The sequence below is a fragment of the Rhamphochromis sp. 'chilingali' genome (genome assembly GCF_963969265.1).
Source record: "Rhamphochromis sp. 'chilingali' genome assembly, chromosome: 3".
Classification (NCBI taxonomy): domain Eukaryota; kingdom Metazoa; phylum Chordata; class Actinopteri; order Cichliformes; family Cichlidae; genus Rhamphochromis; species Rhamphochromis sp. 'chilingali'.
In genome coordinates, this window is record NC_137931.1 from 21,591,920 (window position 1) to 21,614,028 (window position 22,109).

A 22,109-nucleotide genomic window follows, 5' to 3' on the forward strand; every position below is an offset into this window, starting at 1 on the left:
AGTCATTTCAGATTATACTATTCGTTTGTATGTCTCATAGTGCATTTCAATGCTGCATGTTTTTAATGTGATTCACTGTGAAACGCTACATTTAATGTCACAGCTTCTGTTTTATTTCTTGTCCTGACAGCAGCATGATCTGAAGACGTGCTCTGTGCTGATCATATGTGTGCTCACTGTTACTGTTTCTGTTTAATGCCACTGTTACTAATTCAGTGTTATCCCTCTTCACTCTCTCTGTCTCCCTGTTGTTGATCTTCTTGTTTTGCATTTGTAAGTATCTTTCTATTTTGTCGTTTTAGTCTCTTTTTCAAAAGTTTTTCAAAATAAAATCCAGTAGAAGTAGAGGTTTTCTACGGAAAGCCAACAACTGCTTTTACTTAGACATGACCTCACTTCCTCCCAGTGGGTGCGCTTCAGTCCCTCTCTATTCTACCTCACCCTCCATCCTTCCATCCTGTCTTCCTCCTCTTCCTCAATCACACACTCTCTGATGTGTATTCCTTCCTCACCAGCAGCCTGCATTAATGCGGTGAGAGGTGGAGCACGATGCAGCGACCCCGACATGCTAACCCAGACAGCGTGTGAACTGTTTGTAGTGTTACTGCTGCGTTCCACTGATGCTGGAAAGTCAGAGCTTCTTCCTAAGGAACTGTTAAGGAGTCCGATTTTCAAGTATGGGGCGGTATTCCTCTGAGAGGTGCAACCTAATGTATTCTATTCAAACAGACACACTTTTAAACTATATGTACTCCTCGCTGAGACTCCCTGACTTTTCACCCTGAGTGGAACTTGGCACAAAAGCTATAAATCTGACTTCAACTCGCTGCCAGTGTTTCCTCTCTTGGTTTCTGCAGCAGTGGTGCTCAGGAAAACCCCCGTTCACGTCTGTTATTTCAGTCTAAGTCACTCTGTGTTTCTCACATATTCAGGAGCTATGTATGTATGTCAGAGATGCTCCAATCCAGCCTTTTTTACTTCCCACACCCATGTAAATAATAAGCTGTACTCCTTACCCTGAGGAAAAAGACTGGGAATCATTCTTTTATATTTAAAACCACACGAGACTCGACAAAGAAACATTGGTTTTCTCCCCTTTTGAATATAGTACATCGATAAATAGAAATTATCAGGAGGAAGGACAAACTTTAGTTTCAGGAATTCAGTTCAGACTCAGTTTAATTCAGTTCCATAAGTGCAGTCATCACAAGGACGAAAGCAGCTTGAAGTAAAAAGCACTGTTGCTTAAATAAAGTCTCTGGTTTCTCCTTTACTGTGAGTGCCCCTCCTTGCACACAGAGTGGAGTAGACACTGATTGGAAGCTTTTATGCTAATGGTAATGTGACATGTTGTCTCCATCAAATGTTGCATTCGATGGAGACAAAGAGTGAGCGCAAGAAGCTGAGAGTGAAAGCTTCTGTTAATTGTCCATTTCCTCTATTAGATGTTGTAATGTTCTGATGGTTGCTGCTGCTGCATGATTCCAGAGGAAACTGCTGATGCTGAAATTATAATCTGGTACATTTCTGCTCTCATGTATCCAAACTTGGCTCCTTTTCTTTATTTCTGGTTGGCTGCTGAGAGGAGCCGCCTGCCAACTCAAGTTTGACCTTCAGACATCCTCTCCTAGCACCAAGCCACCCCCATGATGCATTGCAGGTCATCGTGAGCACCCAGAGCTTTGTACAAATCCAATTTGGTGTTGGTATGAATCATAGCAGAGAGCCTGCTGTGAACCGTTCGTCCCGTCTGCCTCCTGACACGCTACTAACCTTCCTCCCAGAGACGACTTCCTGTGGACACTCTGCTCCGAATACCAGCCAGGAAACGGTGCTAGATGCTCAGGTTTCCTTGAAGTGGACATTTTCTGCTCTGATTTCGGTCACGTGTGCGATGTTTCACACTCAGGTAGTTTTTTCTACTCGTGGCTCTCTCAGAGAGGATAACCCTTAATAAGGCCATCTGAGCACAGAATCCCACCCACCTCCTGTCCAGAACCTTATATTTGAGAGGGACAGGAAGTCAGAAGAAAGTTGTCTAAAAAGGGGAGGAGCTAAAAAAAGCTTGTTTTAGACGGAGGGGGAACTGAGGGGCTGCAGTATAATTTAAAGAAGGATTATTTTGAACTATGAATCATCCAGAGCTGCTCTGGTAAAGACCAAGAATTAAAAAACATGGAGATGGACATGAGCAGAATCGGTTAACTGTGATGATTTTTACCTTTTACTAAAAGCTCTGTGACCAAAGTGCCAAAAAACTGACTTGTAGCCACAGCTAAGACCTTGTCCCTGGTTAGGCTTTTAAGACGCACCATATCAAATATAAAATCAGACAGTTATAATACACAAACTAATACAAATAGAAACATTAAAAAAATCTTTAATGATCATAGATTTGCTTTTGTTTAAACTATAATCTTCCATTTACATTAAAAATTTAGTAAGATAATGTTTCAAATCTGAGCCAATTAACTGTAAAGGACGACTAACCAAATGTTGTTGTTAATATTTAAGTATTTACAATAACTGTAGTTCCTCTGGTGTGGGACTAGTATTGGACCCCATCACTGTCTATTTGTCATTTATTTCTTTATTTGCTGCTTACTCAGCTCTGAAGGATAAAAATGGAGCTCTGGTGACGCTGCAGGTCTGACGTAGGGTTTTAGCTGCCACGTCGAGTGCTAACCCATCACTCTGGTTGCGTGTGTGGGGTTGTTTTTTTTGTTTGTTTTTTGGGTTTTCTTCCAGCCACTGAACACCGTCAGCATGCCGGAGGCCTTGGCTAGTCTCCCTGTCCCAGCTGCAACAGTTAAGGCCCAGTCATCACATCCCAGACTGTGCTTTTATCCAGCTGATTGCACCGACACTGCCACCTCACACAGTGTGAATGACGAGGCCTGTAAGGGTTGTCTGTCATGAAGTGTTGGTAGTTTTTGTTGTGCTGCAGTCTCCAAACTTAAAACTAGGACAGAAATTTAGCACTAAATTCTCTTCTTGGTTTGAAGCGTTTTTGGTTAAATTCTGTGTAAACTTGGTTAAATCGTTAAATCTTGGGTTTCGTTAGCTTGCATGCTGGGAGCTTTTCAAACACATTCCTGGCTGGTATTCAAGCAAGGTACAATTAACAATTCCTGTGGCCTCAAAGTAGCATATTAACCTCCTGGAAAAGTATGTTACTAAAAGTATGGAGGTATACTTTTCCACAGGTTTTAATGCTGAGGTAAGGCAAGCTGAGGCCGTGTTTTCCTTACTGTTATTACTCACTGCTTCTCCCTGCAGTGAAAAAGCGTTTTCTTCTCCCTCTGCTGCAGCCCCCCCCCCCTCCCCCCCTCCTCCTGTATGTCCACATTTCCACCACAGCTCCTCACTGTGGAGTTATTTTTCTCACCTTTCTGTCTCTGCCTGTTTATTTTTGCTTCCTGCAGGAGAAGAAAGGCGGGCATCCTGCCCAGCCTGGAGGATCTGCTGTTCTACACCATCGCAGAGGGCCAAGAAAAAATCCCTGCACACAAATTTACCACAGTGAGTTATCACAGCAGTGATATGTCTGAGAGTTGGATATTTATGGTGTCGGAACCTTTTGTTAAATAGAAATATTACTAGAAATAAATTACACAAGAGAAAATGGCCCCAAATCGCCCACAGGAATGGAGACAGAGTAACAGAGCAGATCTCACTTATTATTAAACTTCATTAGGGGAATAATGGAGAAGATTAAGTCATTAAACATTGTGCAGATTTGGATAGATCTTAGAAGTGAAATCAGGTGTTGGCTTAGAATCACACAAACTTTTTGAAGATGTAGTCTAAATTTCTCTTGGAGTGAAAGTACAGTGGTGTAATACCATTCTGCAGTGTTGGAAACCAGTTTAAAACCAGCTTGAAACAGGAACTTCGGGGTGGTTTTATACAACAGTTCCTCCCCTGGATAAATGACCTATAAAAACTACTAACTAGATGTTGTGGTTATCGTCTTCGCTGCAGCCCATCCAGCTGCGGCAGATGGCCACTCCTCGCTTAGCCCCGGTTCTGCTGGAGGTTTCTTCCGTTTAAAATTCAGTTTTTCTTTCCCACTCATTGTTCGTAGGGAGTCATGATTGTTAGGGTTTTCTCTGTATTATTGTAAGGCCTTTACAATATGAAGCGCCCTGAGGCAGCTGTTGTTGTGATTTGGTGCTATATAAATACAACTGAATTGAATCAGTTATGAAGGTGAAAAGAAGATGGGAAATCCACACAATGTTTACAAATGGATAAATAATGCTGTGGTGACTTAACTGAAAAAAGACTTTCATAAAATGTACGACAAAAAGCATTTACAGCATAGCAGCTAAATAAATGCATGTCACACATAAATTACTGACTTGTTGGCAGTGATTCAGCCCTGTAGCTTTCTGAATTATGAGCTCCTCCTGCCAGGCTCTGGAGGAATCACAGCTCGCAGCTTTATTGATTTTGTTGTCAGGCTGTCTTAATCCTGGTGTCTCTCTCCTCTCCTCGCACAGGCTCTTAAGGCCACAGGTCTTCGCACGGGAGACCCCCGGCTGAAAGAATGTATGGAGATGCTGAAGGTGACCTTGAAGACAACCTCAGATGGAGCGCTGGACCGACACCTCTTCAAAAAGTATGCCTGTCTTTAATTTACTGAGCAACGATGGATTGATATGCTCGAGCAGGAGTTTTCTGCACTCTCATTTAACAAACTGCAACCTAATTGGCTCCGTAAAATTTAATAAAAGATCCAGATGTGCAGTTGAGTCAAAAGCCAGATGTTGGATTTTAATGTTATGTATAAGAAGACAGAACCTTGCATTATTGAGACTATATGGATATTCTTTATATATATTTATAGATTTTGTGTATCCCGTGTTTAATACCCTGCCTGCTGTCCCACCTTTATGACCAGCATCAATGTTTCATCACAAGAATTATTAAAGCTGGTTAGAGTCCTCTGCTTGTCCCTGCAGCAGAACAGGGTCACCGCTTGCCGTTAATCATTCATCATCCCTCGCTTTGCACGTCAGCAACCTCATCTTCAGGTTTTCATCACCCAGAAAAATCTGCTCAGGGAAACTGGTAGACTTCAATAACTGGAAATCAAATTGATAATTAGGAGATTCATAGGTGAAGATTTGGAGTAGATTTGGCGCAATCTGATTGTGTTTCAGTGTTTGGAGGTTTAATTTTGACACTGGCTGCTTATTCTGAAAGGGGGAAGAAAAACAAGGTGTTTTTAGTTTCCACTTTGCATAAAAAACTTAACAATGTTCCTTGTAATCTAACTCAGAATGATGGTGCACTTGAAAAGTCCACAAGTTTACCTCCTGCCTCCTTTTCCACATGACTTTACTTTGACCCGAGGACTGAGGAACAGGAAAAACGGCAGTGCTCAGAGAATACAACTGCACTCGATCACGGCCGATATGTTCTGTGATGGTGGATGTTGCTGACTTGGGTCTGCAGGGGGCCATCACACGACCTTCAAATTCATGTTTATTTGGTAATCAGAACATTTTTAGCCACCCAAACCGGTTGTTGAAACACAGCTGGAGAGGAAAGAAAGATATGTGGAGTAAAATGACATCCCCACCTCCACCCACCCCCTTGTGTCATTGGATCACTGCTGTGTGACCCCCACCACCCTCCCGGAGGAAACGACAGTGAGACAGAACTGGGTGGCAGCTTGGTGAGATCAGGCATATGATGGCTCACCGGGGAGCAAAAAATCCTCACTGAACAGACCCCGAGCCGGCGCTCCTGGCTGGCGTCCATCACTTCCGCGCCCTGGGCTTATTTATAGAACCTCTCAGAGGGAAGCACGTGAGCGGGCGGTGGAGTGTAGCGTGTGTTTTCTCTGCAGGGATTAGACCGCTCGGATGCAGTAAGATAGCCAAGCTGTAAATCTCTCTGCTAACGGAGAGCTTCTATCTCACCGCCTTGTTACGTGGAGCTGTGTTTACTACGAGGTCTGCATCCATAATTGCTCGCATAAAAAGGCCCAGGACAAAATCTATAAGTGGTAAAAAAAAGCCAGACCATGCTGCTTTAGGGGTGATCTAGAGTACAGAACATGTTGGGAAAAGGAGTACCTATTTTCTTTTATTGTGTAATTTTAATTCCATGCTGCGAGGGAACAAGTGGGGATCTTTTCCTAAAACTACAGCAGCCACAGCGAAAGGTCAACAGAGTCGGCCGAGTCGAGCTGAGGATACAGCTCTCCCAGAACGCTTACTGGAAAATTTTAGCCTGGAAATAGAAGCTTTGAACCAGAAAAGCAAATATAGTCAGGCCCGTCTGTACACCAGCACCACAGTCGGTCTTTGAAATGCACACTTTCAGCTTTAACTCAAGGGATTTAATAAAAGTATTTCATTAACTCTTTTTTATAAATTAGACTTTTTCTTTTTTTACACAATTCTTTTTTTTTTTACAATTTTTAGATCCTCAAAAGTACTTGGACAATTGACTGACAAGCCCGTCAGCCTTTTATAAGGTTTATAAAAAGATGCAAACCACTGGTTACACTCAAAAAAAGCAAGGCCAGATTAGACTTTACCAGAGAATATCTGAAAGAGACTCCACAGATCTGGAAACAAATGTTTTAGAGAGATGAAACCAAAATGAGCTTGAACCAAAGAAACGGCTCCTGGTCTGAAGCATATCTGTCAAACATGGTGGAGGTAGTGTTATGGTTATGGGCATGTATGGCTCCCAGTAGAACCAGACCACTGGTGTTTATTGATGATATGCCTGCTGACAGAAGCAGCAGGATGAATTGTGACGCATACACGGCTATACTCTCTACTCAGACTCCTCAAGTTTAGGTGTTATTAAGAGGAAACGAGCTGAGCGAGGGAGCGCAGACTCACTGTATTTAGTCTTATCTAGTGTTCAAAAATCAGAACATTCCCTAATTATATCTAATGTTATATTTAGTAATGCGTGACCTTAACCCTAGAACACTATCGCTGGGTGATTTACACCCGAGAAAATACATTTATATGATTTCACTCTCCTGCAGCTGTTTGCGTGTCGAGGAGCCTGTGCCATCACCAGGGAAGTCTCAAATGTCCCAGGAATGGGTGGACCAAAGACCAGCTTTCCAGAGTCATTATTTTGTTTTAGGAGTCTTATTTTTCATTTTGTTAGACATGGCACAGTTTAAAGTAAAAGAAGACCACTCTAATTTGTCATGTGTTGTCATATTTTGATATATTTGATTACCTTTCATTGGTTATATTATATCGGGTAAAAATCACCCGGCATTAGTGATCGTGTTACTATTTATAGCGATAGTGTTCTAGGGTTAAAAGCTTTATAATAATAATGGATTTATATAGCGCTTTTCAAGGCACCCAAAGCGCTTTACAATACCACTATTCATTCACTCTCACATTCACACACTGGTGGAGGCAGCTACAGTTGTAGCCACAGCTGCCCTGGGGCAGACTGACAGAAGCCAGGCTGCCATATCGCGCCATCGGCCCCTCTGGCCAACACCAGTAGGCGGTAGGGTAAAGTGTCTTGCCCAAGGACACAACGACCAGGACAGAGAGCCCGGGGATCGAACCGGCGACCTTCCGGTTACAGATGCAATTCCCAGCCCCCTGAGCCACGGTCGCTTTGTGTCCGTTAACTAGCTCCATACTTGTCATTAAAGTCTCAGAGGATTTGAAGCAGTCATAAAGGTCAATAAGGACATTCTGTACTCCTCAGCCTAAATATTTCTCTTTCCTGCCTCAGATGTGTCCAGAGCAACATCGTTTTGCTCACCCAGGCCTTCAGGAAGAAGTTTGTTATTCCAGACTTCCAGTCCTTCTCTGCTCACATCGACGAGCTGTACGAAAACGCCAAAAAAATGTCTGGAGGGCAGGTCAGTGAGAGCAGAGCTGAGTAGAACTGTATCTAACCGTTCCTTATAGACCAGTTTTAACATTGTGAGTCATTTGTCTGTTTGTCGAATACTTTGTGACATTAAATAACAGCCAGGACAAGATGGTTGGGAGTGAGGAATAGGTCAGATTAAACCTCATTGTTTCTTCACCCTGTAGGTGGCAGACTATATTCCCCAGCTGGCACGCTTCAGCCCAGACCTGTGGGCCGTCGCCCTGTGCACAGTCGACGGACAGAGGTATTCTGACTACGTGTAGAAGAACCTACAGAGGATGGTTTCTTCACCAGAAGCTTTGTAGTAAATGTATTTTTCACAAGTGGCTGTCAGATATGAGAAAATGGGGATGTGGTAAAAGCCAGACTTATCATTACGTAGATTTAGAGAGATTTTCTATTTCCTCTGACTCTGAAAAACTACTAACATACACCTTAAGAGTTTGAAGGTATAAGTGTATAAGTGATACACTTGTGTCTTTCGCAGGCACACTGTCGGCGACACCAAAGTTCCCTTCTGTCTGCAGTCCTGCGTGAAGCCACTGAAATACGCCATCGCCGTTCACGACCACGGCACCGAGTACGTACATCGCTTCATCGGCAAAGAGCCCAGCGGCCTGCGCTTCAACAAGCTCTTCCTGAACGAGGACGGTGAGGAATCGGTCACTTCACACCTTCACATGGCGCACAGGTGCATGCAGTCTCTGTAAGAGGAGCCATTCACGTGGCCTGGTTTCCATGGCGCCATGATAAATTGTTAAGGAGCGTAGTTGGATAAAACAAAGTGGGCAGTGTGTAACGGAGACAGAAAAAACTTGAAAAACAACAAGCTGTTGGCATGTGGTTCCTTAAAAAGCAGGCAGAACAGAGCAGCCGAGACACAGAGGCGCTCTTTTAGTATCAGTCCTGCAGTGCAGGGGAATCAGAGCGTGGTTTCCCACAGGTCTGAAATACACCGAGGATGTCAGGCGATATCAGTTATCTCAATATAGAGCAGGTCATTTGTTCTTCGAGCACAGTGGGCCTTATGAGCTCAAAAAAACACTTTATTTCTGGACTCTACTTGAGTAACTTTGCATCTTGCACAGTTCAGAGTAATCCTCATACAGCTGTGGTCAGAAGGTTACGTTCACCTATCGTGGGCATTAATTTCATGGAGATTTGGGGTTTTGGTTGAATCATTGTGAAGCATATGCTTTTAATCAATTTAAAAAAACCAAGAAATGAGTGAATAAGTTTGAATTTATTTTAGATTTAATGGCGTGTTTAGGTGCTCAACCGGGAGTGTTTAGGGAAGCCATATGTTGACTGTTGTTGTGTGTTTGTACTTTGCACATATCACATGTTTAAAACACTCCTTCCATTCCTTGTTCATATGTTTGTTTTTTTTGTTTTTTTTATGTCTGTCTCTGGTTTTATATCTGTGAGATTATTCTGGTTTTGTTTGCTTGGATAAGAGATGTTGACAAAGTTTAACTTTGAGGATTTTATTTGCAGTTGAACAAAGCTTATACATTGGAACACATGTTGCTGCAATACTCACCATGTCGAAATGTTAAAGAGCAGTAACTTGGTGAAGTGAAGTAATGTCATATGTTGAATACAAATACGGTTAGCAGTTTTTGTTCAACCTGAATAGAGTTGGGTTTTATTGTGTCTGTAGCTTCTCTGAGCGGAAACTGGTGTGAGAACGTTTCCAGGTTTCCTCTTTGTTGTTATCAAACCGAGCAGAGAAGTCGGTGGTGGCACAGATATTCCAGCTGTTTATTTTCCCTTTAAAAAAAGTGAAAAGAAGGAAACATGGCTCTTCCTGTTGCTTACGACGATTACAACTCAGAGGGGAAGTGTTGTAATTGTGCCCTATATGTTTTTTTAGTTCACTCAGTAGATTATTCACTTGTGTTTTGATCTCTGGCACAAAAAGGCTTCCCTTCTTTTTCTTTTACTGTATACTTTTTGAGAAAGTAAACAGTAAGTCACAAATTACTGTGTTCCCAAGTTGCTTTTCCAAGGGCTTGTAGAACAAAGAGGCGGAGCTTGCAGTATCTGGCTAATCAGAAACATGAGCAGGACTTCCATCAGCAGAGTGGCCAATTTTTAAAAAGAACATCAAACAATATAATACGGAATAATAAACTGTGGACTCTATCAGCTTATATACAGCAGAGTAGTATGTGGCTGTGATGTGCTCAGTGAAGGTGTTCCTGTAGCATTAGCTTGCTAAAACCTGCTCTTATTAACTTCTATTTCCTGTCCTGCAGATAAACCACACAACCCCATGGTTAATGCTGGTGCTATTGTCTGCACCTCCCTCATTAAGGTAAGCTTTTATTCTACATATATTCACTGTGGAAGCAAATGTTCAATCACAACCCCGTAAATTTGATTTGAGGCCCCTGTGATTTTTGCTTCGTTTTCGTTTTATAAATCCACATATGTAGATTTACGTTTTACTCCCCTAAAGATGATTTTTCTGGATGTCTGACTGGAGCAGGGAGTAAAATAGTTGGAGAGAAATTGAATGGAATAAAATTATAATCGTGTGCAGAACGTGTTTCCGCCAGATTAGTGTATACAGGGAGATTAAGGTTATAGATAATCATGCTGAAAGGGGATTTGGTTGAAAGCGGCATCGCTCGGAGATCCTGCGCACACACACTCCACAGAGTGGGTGGAGCTGGAGAGCAGGTCAGCTCCACCACATTTAATCAGAGAACTCTTCTATTACCCGAGAGTTTCATTAAATATCCTCCTCTGACCTGCGTACAGACGCACAGGGAGCTGCGGTGAATACAAGAGCACCACCTGCTGATTGAATCAAAATTAAAAACTCCTTCCTCATTTGGCCGGTGAGGATGAGTCCAGGAGGGCTTTTTAGAGAGGAGTTTAATTACATTCAATAAGAGAGAGATGGAACGCAAAATCAAACAAGTTGGAAAATCTTCAGGCAAATCCTGGAAGTGAACATGTTGGAGTGCTTGTAGGAAACAGCATTGCATACTTTATTTTTCCCAAAAGCTGGAAAATGGTTAAAGCAGCCAAAAATGTCTGGCTTACTAAAACAAATACAGTATTGCAACAAAATGGCTGAAAAGGTGAAGAAGCATTTCCATTACACAGAAAATAGAAATAGACAGAGTGAGGCTGCTAACAGTGCAGTGGTTTATAAATTAGCAGGTCAAAACTGAGCAAATGTAATGAGGGAGATACAGGGTAAGGGCAAGTTTTATGCATGTTTATCTCCAGAAACAGTACAGCTATTCAGATCAAGGACAGGCAGCTGAGTGAGAACACATCTGAGGTCAAACTCCTCAAACTGTAATAGCTGACTTGCAGGATAACACAGCAGCCTTTGTTACCATCAGATTTTGACCCAACACTGTGAAAAAGTGTTTGTCCTGTTCCTGATTATCTATTGTTTTGTATGTTTGTCACACGTAAATGTTTTAGATCATCAAACAAATTTAAATGTTAACCACAGATGACACAATTAAACACAAAATGCAGTTTTTAAATGAAGGTGTTTGTTATTAAGGGGAAAAAGTGATTGCCCTCTAAACCTGGTGCTGAGCAACAACTCTAAATGTGCCAAAGCTCCTATTTCTGCCAGCTCTGCGAGGCCCCAGATACAATATTAAAGTAAAGGGAAGAACTGATTCAGCCACTTGTAGGCAGAAAAGTGTTTCCACTGATGGTTGTATTTTTAACATTTCAGTATGTTATGTCCCAGATCTGATACTAGAGGGAAGTAAAAAGAAAACTACATGAAAGTGAGTTTGTGATGTTGCAGAGCTCTACGTGCCGACTGCTGAGAAGAAACGCGGATACTCTTGTGTTCTCTGCAGTTTTTATCTTGGAGATGTAGAGATATGACTTACAAACTCAAAACACGGCAAACTCCTCAACTAGCTGTAAGAAGAAAATTTGCTGCCCATAACACCCAATACAAAAATCTCTAATCTATTTTACCCTGACAGCAAGAACCCGCCCAGAACTCCTCCTTATCCTAAAAGAGCAAAATCACAGCAGTTTTCAGCCTCAGACTTGATGTTAGAGAAGAGCAAAAAAATTGCACAATTAACTCAACAAAAGGAAAATAAAGCCGCTGTGCTTTCCACTATCGTACCGTCTCTTTTCATAAAGGTTTGTTTGAAAAGATTTCCATAAACTAACACTGCTTCATCATTTGTTTAAAAACAGCAGCACAACTCCAAAATGATGTTAACACATCTACTGGACTGTGAAATGTAGAAGATTTAGGGAAAGGATTATATTACATCAGGGTTAGTAATTCTTTGTCTCCATCATTATGCTTTTATATTGAAAAGGTCCTTATGAGTCACACTGTAGGCGGTTTACTCTCGAGGGAGGAAGGATTTAGGATTCATCTACAGGAATCCACAGAAAAAGAAAATCATATCTATAAAAAAATTAAACTGAGTTCTTTAAGTTTGTCATTTCGTTATGACCCAGTTATTTAATAGTTTTAAGTGTGAGAGAGGTCAGCTATTCTATTCCTGATTTCCTTATCCAAATCTCCTCCCTCCAACACTATCCGGTTGTTCAGTGATGACGCGACGAATCCTACTTCCGGGTCTAAAGTAGTCTGCGTTTAATATGGCTTTTGTGTTGTTAACATGTTTAATGTTATGTATTTTCTTCTATTTGATCTCAAAAAGCTCCTAAAATAGTCAGTGATCACTGTTGACCCTTGACCTATTGTGGATGGATTATCTCAGTTGTTCTCCTGGCTGAAGTTTCGTCCTTTTACAGCATCCTGCCATGCGATTACATTTGTTCCTGACCACCGAGAACACTCACGTTAACTTTTATCGAGTGGAAAAAAAGTTAGCTTGTTTATATTATGCTAACATAGCTGTGTCGCTAGCGGTCACGCAGCACATCATTATATACCAGCTAGCCAAACTTCAGTAACCCTACAAACGTCACTGCTGTTTAGTTTTCTGTCTTCATTTATGTTGGAAGTGATAACAGAGCTGTACGTTTTAATTTGTTTCCAAAACCCCGCAGTCAGGACATGCTATATTGTATTTAGATAGAAGCTAGCGAGCTAACTTTCTGCTAACTTCTAACTCCGTTAAATGTCATAAATTCCGTTTTCATGGATGCCTGGATGTTAAACTCAATTGTTACACCTGGTAGAGCAGAACGCTGATCATTTTATTAAAGATGAAAGACTTTAGACAGTTTTTCAACTCTCAGTAATGCCATAGTGATCGTTTGATATATGGACCTGCAGCGGAGTTTAGACCCAGACACGGCTAGTGACGTCAGACTGAACAACCGGATAAACAGCCCAGCTTTCCATCCTTAAAAAGAAACATTTTATGTTGGTAATGTTATGATGAATCATCTCGTGTATCTCTTTTGGTAGAAACATTGTATGAAGATGATTGTTGCAAATGAATATCCAGCTGAGTGGACATAATGTATGTCGTCAGCAGAGGAAAAAGGTGAACTTTTCCACTTCTGATAATCATTCCCACAAGATGTAAAATCAGCTTTCTTGAGTCCCAGCCAATCACTGTTTAAATCACTTTAAACGCTCTCCTTTGTGATGTACCTTTTCAAGGCCCGTTGTGTGGTTTTATGTGTTGTTGCATATTTTACAGCATTAGGATCTTTGGGAAATTATGACCACACAGCCTCAGGTCAATGACGTTGGTAATTTTTCCTTTTTAATTATTTTTTCCCTTATTTGATCTGGATTTGTGAGAAGCTTTAGCCTCCACATGGCTGTCTATGAATGTTTTAATGTTGCTTTTTATACTTTTCCGCCTGCATTTCCCCTCCCCCCTCAAAAAAACCAAACTGTTTATACACCTGGATTATAAACAGTGCAGCTCTGGCACAAACACTGGTTTTATATCATACTCCATTCTTCTCTGGAGAGGGAGCTCTTTTTTTGTGCATATGTTTCTTTTCAAGCAATTTGTTTGTCTTTAGTAATCGGTATGAAAGAATAAGTCGTGTTAGTGGCGATGCTCGTAAATTCATGGGGATGTTTTGCTGTCTTTATTCAAAAGTGTGGTCCGTCAGTTTGAGAAACTTTTCTGGCGGCAGATTAAGAGCTCCATCATATGTTAGAGAAAAGCAGGAAGAGTCACCGTTTTAATTCTCTGAGAGTGATGTAGGGCTGCTCAATTAATCGAATTTTAATCACGATTACGATCTGGGCTTTCAACGATCATTAAAAATGACTGAGCCGATTATTAGCCCCTCCCTCATTTATCCGCGACACCTTAAAGGCCGGTCCGTGAAAATATTGTCGGGCATAAACCGGTCCGTGGCGCAAAAAAGGTTGGAGACCGCTGATTAAGAGGACCCGAGGGAAGCTCGGAAAGCTAAGCAGAAGTTATTTGGAGAGTGACTGCCGTTGGTTGAAAAGAGAGTTTAAAAAAAAAAAACTTCAGTGGTGTTGCACACTATTTTATATTATTTTTTAAAGTCATTGTTAACCCTTTAAAGCCGGTCAGAGCAGCACGCTCCGTTTTGCGTAACTATTTTTAAATCCCTGTAGAACCTGAACCGTGTAAGCTAGCGCAATAATTTGTTTTGCATATGAAACCGGAGGAGTTGTACTTACATCTGATGCCATCAGCTTGTCCTCTGTCACGGTTTCGTTCCACATATAGCTTTGCAAAAATTGCATAAAAAGCGCTTGCAGGAACAAAAACCTAATATTCCAGAAACACGCTTTGCCGTTCCTATCAGCTGTTCGTAACACTTCCCACAGTGAAATGATGCACATGCTGTTTTCTTTGCAAATTTGCATCATAGGATTGTTTTTTGTTTTTCCTGCAGTATATAAAAATTGCTGTATCTCCAAAATAAAACTATGAAGACACTCAAAATAAATTTCCTGTGGTGGGAAACTATTTTTTGCAACTTTATTGTATTTAAAGTTTTGAGGGATAAACCTCTTAAATTTCTCCAAGTAGAAATATATGTAAACAAAACAAAAGCGATTTTCAATTTTTTTTGTAGTTTATTGCACTTTTTTGCAATTTATGTAATTACTATGGACTTAATGCATACATATTATTAAAATATGGGCTATAACAGTTGTATTGATGTATAGCAACTTGAAATGCTCCCACAAATGGCACTACAGCATGTAAAAAAAATAATATAAGCTCTGGTGGACTTGGTTCTATAGTAGGTCTTAAAGGGTTAAATAAATATCGTCAAATAATCGTGATCTCAATTTCAGTGAAAATAATCGTGATTATCATTTTTGCCATAATCGAGCAGCCCTAGAGTGTTGATTTGTCATGAGCAACAAGGACAATATAACTCCAGAGTGAGTTATGTTTTCGCAGCCATCTCCAGAGTGCCTAACTGGATTTATTTATTTCTTTTTATCACTTGTTTATTTACAGAAGCAATCATTTGTTCACGATGTCAGAGAGTTAGGGATTGGTAGGCACTAGTGGTGCAACGGATCACTGTTGATCCGTAATCCGAACCGATCCCACTCCACGGTTCGGCGCGCACGTGATCCGAAGATTCGAAAAAGAAGAAAAAAAGTATGTGTATGGTGTGCGTGGTCAGTCTGTCAAGCCATAGTTATGGCCAGCACTAGCGGTCCAGGTGGAGAAGCAGAGGAGTTTGCGGCGTTTAAGCAGCCCTTTGCTGCCCAGTCCGTCCAGGATAAAGCTATTACAAAAGCTACTGGGGTGTTTAGCTGCAGACGTGAGGCCGTATTCCGTTGTGCAAAACAAGGGGTTTAAACTGTGATGAACGTGCTTGCATGATATCCTGTTGCGCATCCACTTCAGTGACAAGATCGTTCCAAGCATGTATGAACAGGAAAAGTCTAAAGTTATGGCTGAACTGTCCCAGGTGTCTTCTGTTGCCCTAACTACAAATGGGTGGATCTCCATGGCAACGGCAAGCTTCGTGAGCTTAATTAGTTTTTATATAATTGCGTGGAATGAGTCTTGAGTTGAATGTTTTTTAATAGGCAAAAAATACTTAAATAAGTAAATGGCGCGTTAAATTTGTCTTTTTGGGTTGTTTTTTTTGTTTTGTTTTGTTTTGCTGATCCTAAAATTGAGCCGATCCGTAGCTTAAAACCATGATCCGATCCGAACCGTGAGATTTTGGATCCGTTGCACCACTAGTAGGCACTGGACTGAACTTATGTAGATCTATTGTTTTGCATGTGTAATTAACACGAGGGCTTTCGGTGCCTCATATAATATTATTTAACCTTATACAGTCATATTTAGAGTGATGCACTGGGGAGGACAACACTGTCTTCCTAGAAATAGGGGATCAGGACCCCCGGGTCCCACCTTTGATTTTCACCTGAGGTCACAGCAGATTCATGCATCACTTTGGGAAAGCAAAATGAAAGAGTAAAGGTGAAGCTGGAGCCCAGAAAAACTCTGCAGGTAGCAGTAATTATAAATATCTGAGGTGCAGTTTAAAAGTAGAGCAGCAGCTTTCAGGGAGACTGTTACATGATCTGAAAATGAGAATTCATGCTCAGGCTGTTGAATAAAGGCAGTAACGTTCCCCGTGCTTCAGGCTTTGTTGTTCTTGTCACATTTGGCCAAAGTTTTGGTTTTTGTCTGATTTAAATCGAAGGAGGTGAGTTCACACTGCGAACCACATGACTGAGTCTGTTATCTGAGAGATAACAGTCACTCACTCCATCTACATCTACTGCTGTATTATAGTAATAATGATGAAGTTCTGCAGTGTTTAGTAAAGTTTTAAATTTGGTTCTTATTTATAGGTTTAAATACATTAGTGCTCCGTGACTTGATCTGGATCAACTGTATAAATATTTCTGGAAATGTTTATAATTTTACTGTAATAATAATAAAAAATGTAGGGAAACATGATTTAATGAAAGGACTCAAATAGAATCGAGTAGAGTTGAAACAATTTAAATGACATTAGGTGTAAAATAAGTAAGGTTTCATTCCACATCAACATCTGTATTTGTCAGTTATCGTAATTATCAATAAAATCTGTAAACAGGTAGGACAAAGAAATGTTGGCCTCAGAAAGGCTGAAGCAACTGTTGGGCTTAAAATACAGTGGCTCCTACATTTCCCACAATGCACCAGAAGTTTTCTTTGACTTTGACCTGTAAACCGGAGCCTTTAACCCTTAACCCCTTATTTTAGGGACTAAAATGACCAAGGAGTGAAATTATATTTTATAAAGCAGACGTCTTTAAAATGACTCTGCTGTTGTTTCTCATACTTCAATCCAAGTAGAAGAAAAACTTAAATGATACAAACATACTGTGATACATAATTCATTCAAATATACCTCGACAAACCAAATCTAGATGATCTGGTGACTCTGTAATACTCTGAGATCAACACAAACTGTAATGAAGTCTTCTTTACAAACATCTGGTTTGTAGAGATTCAGTGATTGGAAATCACTGAATCTCTTTGCATTTCTTTTCACTTCCAGTGAAAAGAAATGCAAAAAAAAGGCTTCAGTGTTAAAGAAACGTAATATTTCACACAATTCCCCATCGTCCACGCCACACCAACGCACCAGTTACTGTAAATGACTACAGAAAGCTGTAGAAGCAGCAGATTGATAAATATGAACTTAATTTTGTGGCTCGCAGTGTGATTGCACCTTAAAGTCTAATCACGTAACCATACAGTAAACACGCCTGTAGTAATCAGTAGCTGTGCTCTTAAGTCACTTATTTAAATGAACCTTTTATTTAATTCTCTATTCAAAAAAGCAGAAGCCCCAGAGTGGATTTAACAATTTTCGTTCACCTCCATCTCCAGCTAGTCTCCCACCCCTAATCTTAATTCATCTGACGTCATGCCTGAATGGCCTTTTTAACTGGTCACATGAGTAGTGATGTAAACCTGCACTGTTTTCCTGCCGTAGCTTAATTTCATAGAGACGTGGATCATACGTGATAGTGCTAATGTCGTCACACGGGTGACCGTTTTTCATGCTTTTATTACTGCAGTTTTTGTTTTATGAATATTTTGATTGGTTCTGTTTGTGTTACAGCAAGGGGCAAGCAACGCTGAGAAATTTGATTATGTGAGTACTATTGGGAAGATTTATTGAATATTTAAATATTGACTGAAGGAGAAGTTTCCAAACTGAAGTTATATAAAAAAAATGTCAGGGCTACATTATTCTTGGAATTATACCTTTTTCTTCAACACTTACACTTTAAAATTGTTTTTATTCTCAAAAATTTGATTCTAATTGTGAATATTTCTACTTTATTTTCAATTTTATTCTTGAAATTTTAGCTTCACACTCAAAATTTCATTGACATTTGTCAAATTTGAATTTTATTTTTATATATTGTTGTTTTATACGACATTATTCATTAAACATTTTTATTTAATTAACTTTTCTGTTGTCTTTAGTCTTGACATAGTTTTTACTTTAATCATAACGTTTTTACTTTGTAGTCTCAAAAGTTTGGTTTAAATCTTAATATTTAATATTCTTAATATTTAGACTATTTAAAATTACAATTACTCTTATTTTTTGAATACTTTGAATATCCCTTTGTCTTTAAAATGTAATCTTTAAACTGTAAAGGATGATTTTATTGTGAAAGTTTTACTTTTTTAAGTATTATTTTAGTTGTATAATTTCAGTATTATATTCCAAATTGCAATATTTTGGTTAAAATTTAGATTTAAGTTTATGATTTTGTACTAAAATTATAAGTTTATTTTGGATATTTTAATTGTATTGTTGTAATTTCATGTATAACTGATGAAGTTACAACAATGATTTTCTACCCAAATTTGTATATTTGTTTTCTTAAATTGAGTAAGTGTTAATGCCAGCAATTGTGACTTATTTGTAGAAGTTTCAGTTTTATTCTTTCAATTTTAACTTTAGCGTCAGCTGCTCTGCATTATCATTATTATTTATTTATTTTTTTATATGTATGCTCAGTGTCCTTGAGCCTTCTTCGTAGTCTTGTGTTTGTGTTGCGTGTTTACTCTGAATCTGCTCTTCTGCTCTGCAGGTCATGAACTTCATGAACAAGCTGGCAGGAAACGAGTATGTGGGCTTCAGCAATGCCACGTGAGTGCAGCAGAGTTAGAAATAAAACAGATTTTCCATGTTTAGATGAAATGAAGCACTTTAATGTCTTTGACAGATTTCTTGTTTACAAAACAGTTCTGCATCTCTGAGGTGGATCTCAGGTCTCGCAGCAACTTCCTGGTTCAGTTTGAGTTCATGTAACAGGATCTGAGTCGCATCATGAAATAAACCTCTCTCCTGTCTCTGTGTGGCTCAGTTTCCAGTCAGAGCGTGAGTCTGGAGACAGAAACTTCGCCATTGGCTACTACCTGAAGGAGAAGAAGGTGAGATTAGATGCTGCTGACAACTGAGACGGGATTTTGTTGTTTAAAAGGAAGCTTTTCTTCCTTTTGTGATTTCATTCTTAGCTTTTGTATTTTGAATTTTATTTTTGGTATTTCTGCATAAATATTAGGATTTCTGTTCCAGTAATTAATCAGTTTATCACCTGGTTTATCCTTTGATGTCTCTTGGTTTTCCTTTTTTCTGTTTGAAGAAAAGCAGCAGGTGTGTTATGAGTTCCCATTTTAAAGTGTTTTTATCTTTAACAGTGTTTTCCAGAGGGGACGGACATGACGTCCATCCTGGACTTCTACTTCCAGGTGAGTAGAGCTCATCCTGATGCAGTGGAATCACTAATGGGACAGGATTTTTGTTTGTCATTGTGATCCAATCATTCACGAATCTTTGTTTCTCAATCAGTTGTGCTCCATCGAGGTGACCTGTGAGAGTGCCAGCGTTATGGCGGCAACTCTGGCCAACGGCGGTTTCTGTCCAATCACGGGCGAGCGTGTGCTGAGCCCTGAGTCTGTGCGAAACACCCTGAGTCTGATGCACTCCTGCGGCATGTATGACTTCTCGGGACAGTTTGCTTTTCACGTCAGTATCTCCTCGTCCTGATCTCATGTTCAACCTGCTACCATCTCCCTGTTTTCCCGTTTTGCACCAGAACTTTAAAAATCTGCAATCTACAATTGCAGGGTTTCCTATAACTTAGACAATTGAAAATACAGTGCTCTACTGTAATGGTTTTTTTTGGGGGGGGGGGGGGTTGGGATCTGTTGGTTACTTTAAGAAAGATGTGAGCCACACTTTTAACAGGTAATCTCACATCACACATTCTCTCTTTCTGCCTCAGGTTGGTCTGCCGGCTAAATCGGGTGTGGCTGGCGGGATCCTGCTGGTCGTTCCCAACGTGATGGGCATCATGTGTTGGTCTCCTCCGCTCGACAAGCTGGGCAACAGCGTCAGAGGCATCCAGTTCTGCACGGTAACATCATCTTTAAAGTCATTTCCTGGACTATGCTTGAGTAGCTTTGCATGATTCAAAATGGTAAATGGCCTGCATTTGTGAAGCGCTTTTCTAGTCCTTAAGGACCCCAAAGCGCTTTACACTACATTCAGTCATTCACCCATTCACACACACATTCACACACACATTCACACACTGGCGATAGCAAGCTACATTGTAGCCACAGCTGCCCTGGGGCGCACTGACAGAGGCGAGGCTGCCGGACACAGACGCCACCGGGCCCTCTGACCACCACCAGTAGTTCAAAGTTCAAAATAATCCTTTATCTCCTTTATCTCACCCTAAGATACTTTTATTATTCTTTTTTAATATTTGGGTCATGTTTTCTCCTTTTAGGATTTGGTTTCCCTGTGTAACTTCCACAACTATGACAACCTGAGGCACTTTGCAAAGAAGCTGGATCCTCGCAGGGAGGGAGGAGACCAGAGGGTGAGCGCCAGCACCATCAGCCTTCATCCTTCTCCATTTTCACAACCTCGACTATTTTGACCTTTACACGCTGTAAATGTCCTTCTGCTGGAGTGCGGTGTTAAAATCCTGAATGTTTGATGCATATTTTGAGCCATTAAAGCTGCTGTTAGCTTGTGTGCTGTGATCTTCTTCACAGTGAGTAATGTCTGAGTTACATTACTGTGGGGTTCAGATTGAAAAAGACTGATCAGAAATCACCAGACATCACTACCCAGACTGCACTGCAACATAACTAACATAAGCAGAAGTTCCTTTTAACGCACCAACAGAGATCATTGATGTAATTATTTTGATTATTTTCTGCGGTTTAGAGCAGTTTGTGTTGATTTTGACTCTAAGTGTCACCATAAAAGGCAGATTACCCTCCTTGTTTGTGGAAGCTTAATCCACAGCGCCATCTGCTGGAAGATTACTGCATCAGCTGTGTTATTTTCCAGCTTTACACAACCTGATCATTGGTGTCTTTCACTGTACATTAAACCACATGAAAAACAACAAATATTAGATTTTTCAGTTCTACCATATTTCAAAAACACAGTAACACTAAGCTATGATGCATTATTATAGCATCACGGTCTCTGCTTTGTTTTCTCGTGTTTCAGGTGAAGTCTGTCATCAACCTGCTGTTTGCTGCTTACACAGGAGACGTGTCAGCTCTCAGGAGGTACGTCAGCTCTCAGGTTTAGTGTCAGTAACACTCAGGACCGTTGGACAGCACGGAGACATTCATTTGATTTTAATTTCATATATGATTTTTGGCCACCACACACAGATAACAGGCAGGTACACAAACCTCCGTGTAGACTTGAGCGCTCACCATCTGATGACAGCATCTACATCACTTGGGCCCAGGCACACCAATTGGATTATTTGACTTGTTGGTTTGGGGGAAAAAAACTGCACTAAAACTTGGCACCAATTTAAATCAGCAGGGTCCTGCTCTCATCTTTACATTCTGCTACGTTCCTGTAAGTTAATATTTCTAAATTAATCTTTGCAGGCTAATAATATAAAGTCTTTCATTCCATTCATTGGGTTCCCACGATGGATGTGAATAAAACTACTTGACGGTTCCTCTTTTTCTGCTGATGTTCTGCAAACACTGCAGGATTTTGACACTTTGGAGGGGGATAATGTATCTTTAGTAAACTGATCATTTTCCTGAAACTAGCGAATCATGTTTACTGGATAGTTGTCTATGGCCAAGTGGAAAGTGATTGGTTGATTTCAGTCCATTTCAGTTGAGAGCTGGATGGATACAGCCTCGCTTTTATGGGACATCTGAACTGATGTTGAACAGATCGCGTTAGAAATCATTGCAATGTTTTTATTATTTAACATCACTCGCATTAAATCGGAA

At 40.4% G+C, this 22,109-nt stretch overlaps 1 protein-coding gene across 3 annotated transcripts in view; it reads left to right on the forward strand.

Annotated features, from left to right (window-relative positions):
* LOC308393776 (glutaminase kidney isoform, mitochondrial) overlaps positions 1-22,109 on the forward strand; it is a 32,884-nt gene that overhangs the window by 7,950 nt on the left and 2,825 nt on the right. For 2 of the 3 annotated variants that reach the window (XM_080877771.1, XM_080877773.1), the window contains exons 2-15: positions 3,426-3,522; positions 4,506-4,624; positions 7,744-7,873; positions 8,052-8,131; positions 8,375-8,538; positions 10,149-10,207; positions 17,920-17,952; positions 18,908-18,966; positions 19,184-19,250; positions 19,518-19,568; positions 19,669-19,845; positions 20,105-20,236; positions 20,615-20,707; positions 21,352-21,413. In XM_080877771.1, coding sequence (XP_080733897.1) covers positions 3,426-3,522; positions 4,506-4,624; positions 7,744-7,873; positions 8,052-8,131; positions 8,375-8,538; positions 10,149-10,207; positions 17,920-17,952; positions 18,908-18,966; positions 19,184-19,250; positions 19,518-19,568; positions 19,669-19,845; positions 20,105-20,236; positions 20,615-20,707; positions 21,352-21,413 — 1,323 coding nt within the window. The remainder of the gene's footprint in view (positions 1-3,425; positions 3,523-4,505; positions 4,625-7,743; positions 7,874-8,051; positions 8,132-8,374; positions 8,539-10,148; positions 10,208-17,919; positions 17,953-18,907; positions 18,967-19,183; positions 19,251-19,517; positions 19,569-19,668; positions 19,846-20,104; positions 20,237-20,614; positions 20,708-21,351; positions 21,414-22,109) is intronic. The other variant, XM_080877772.1, reaches the window with a different exon arrangement.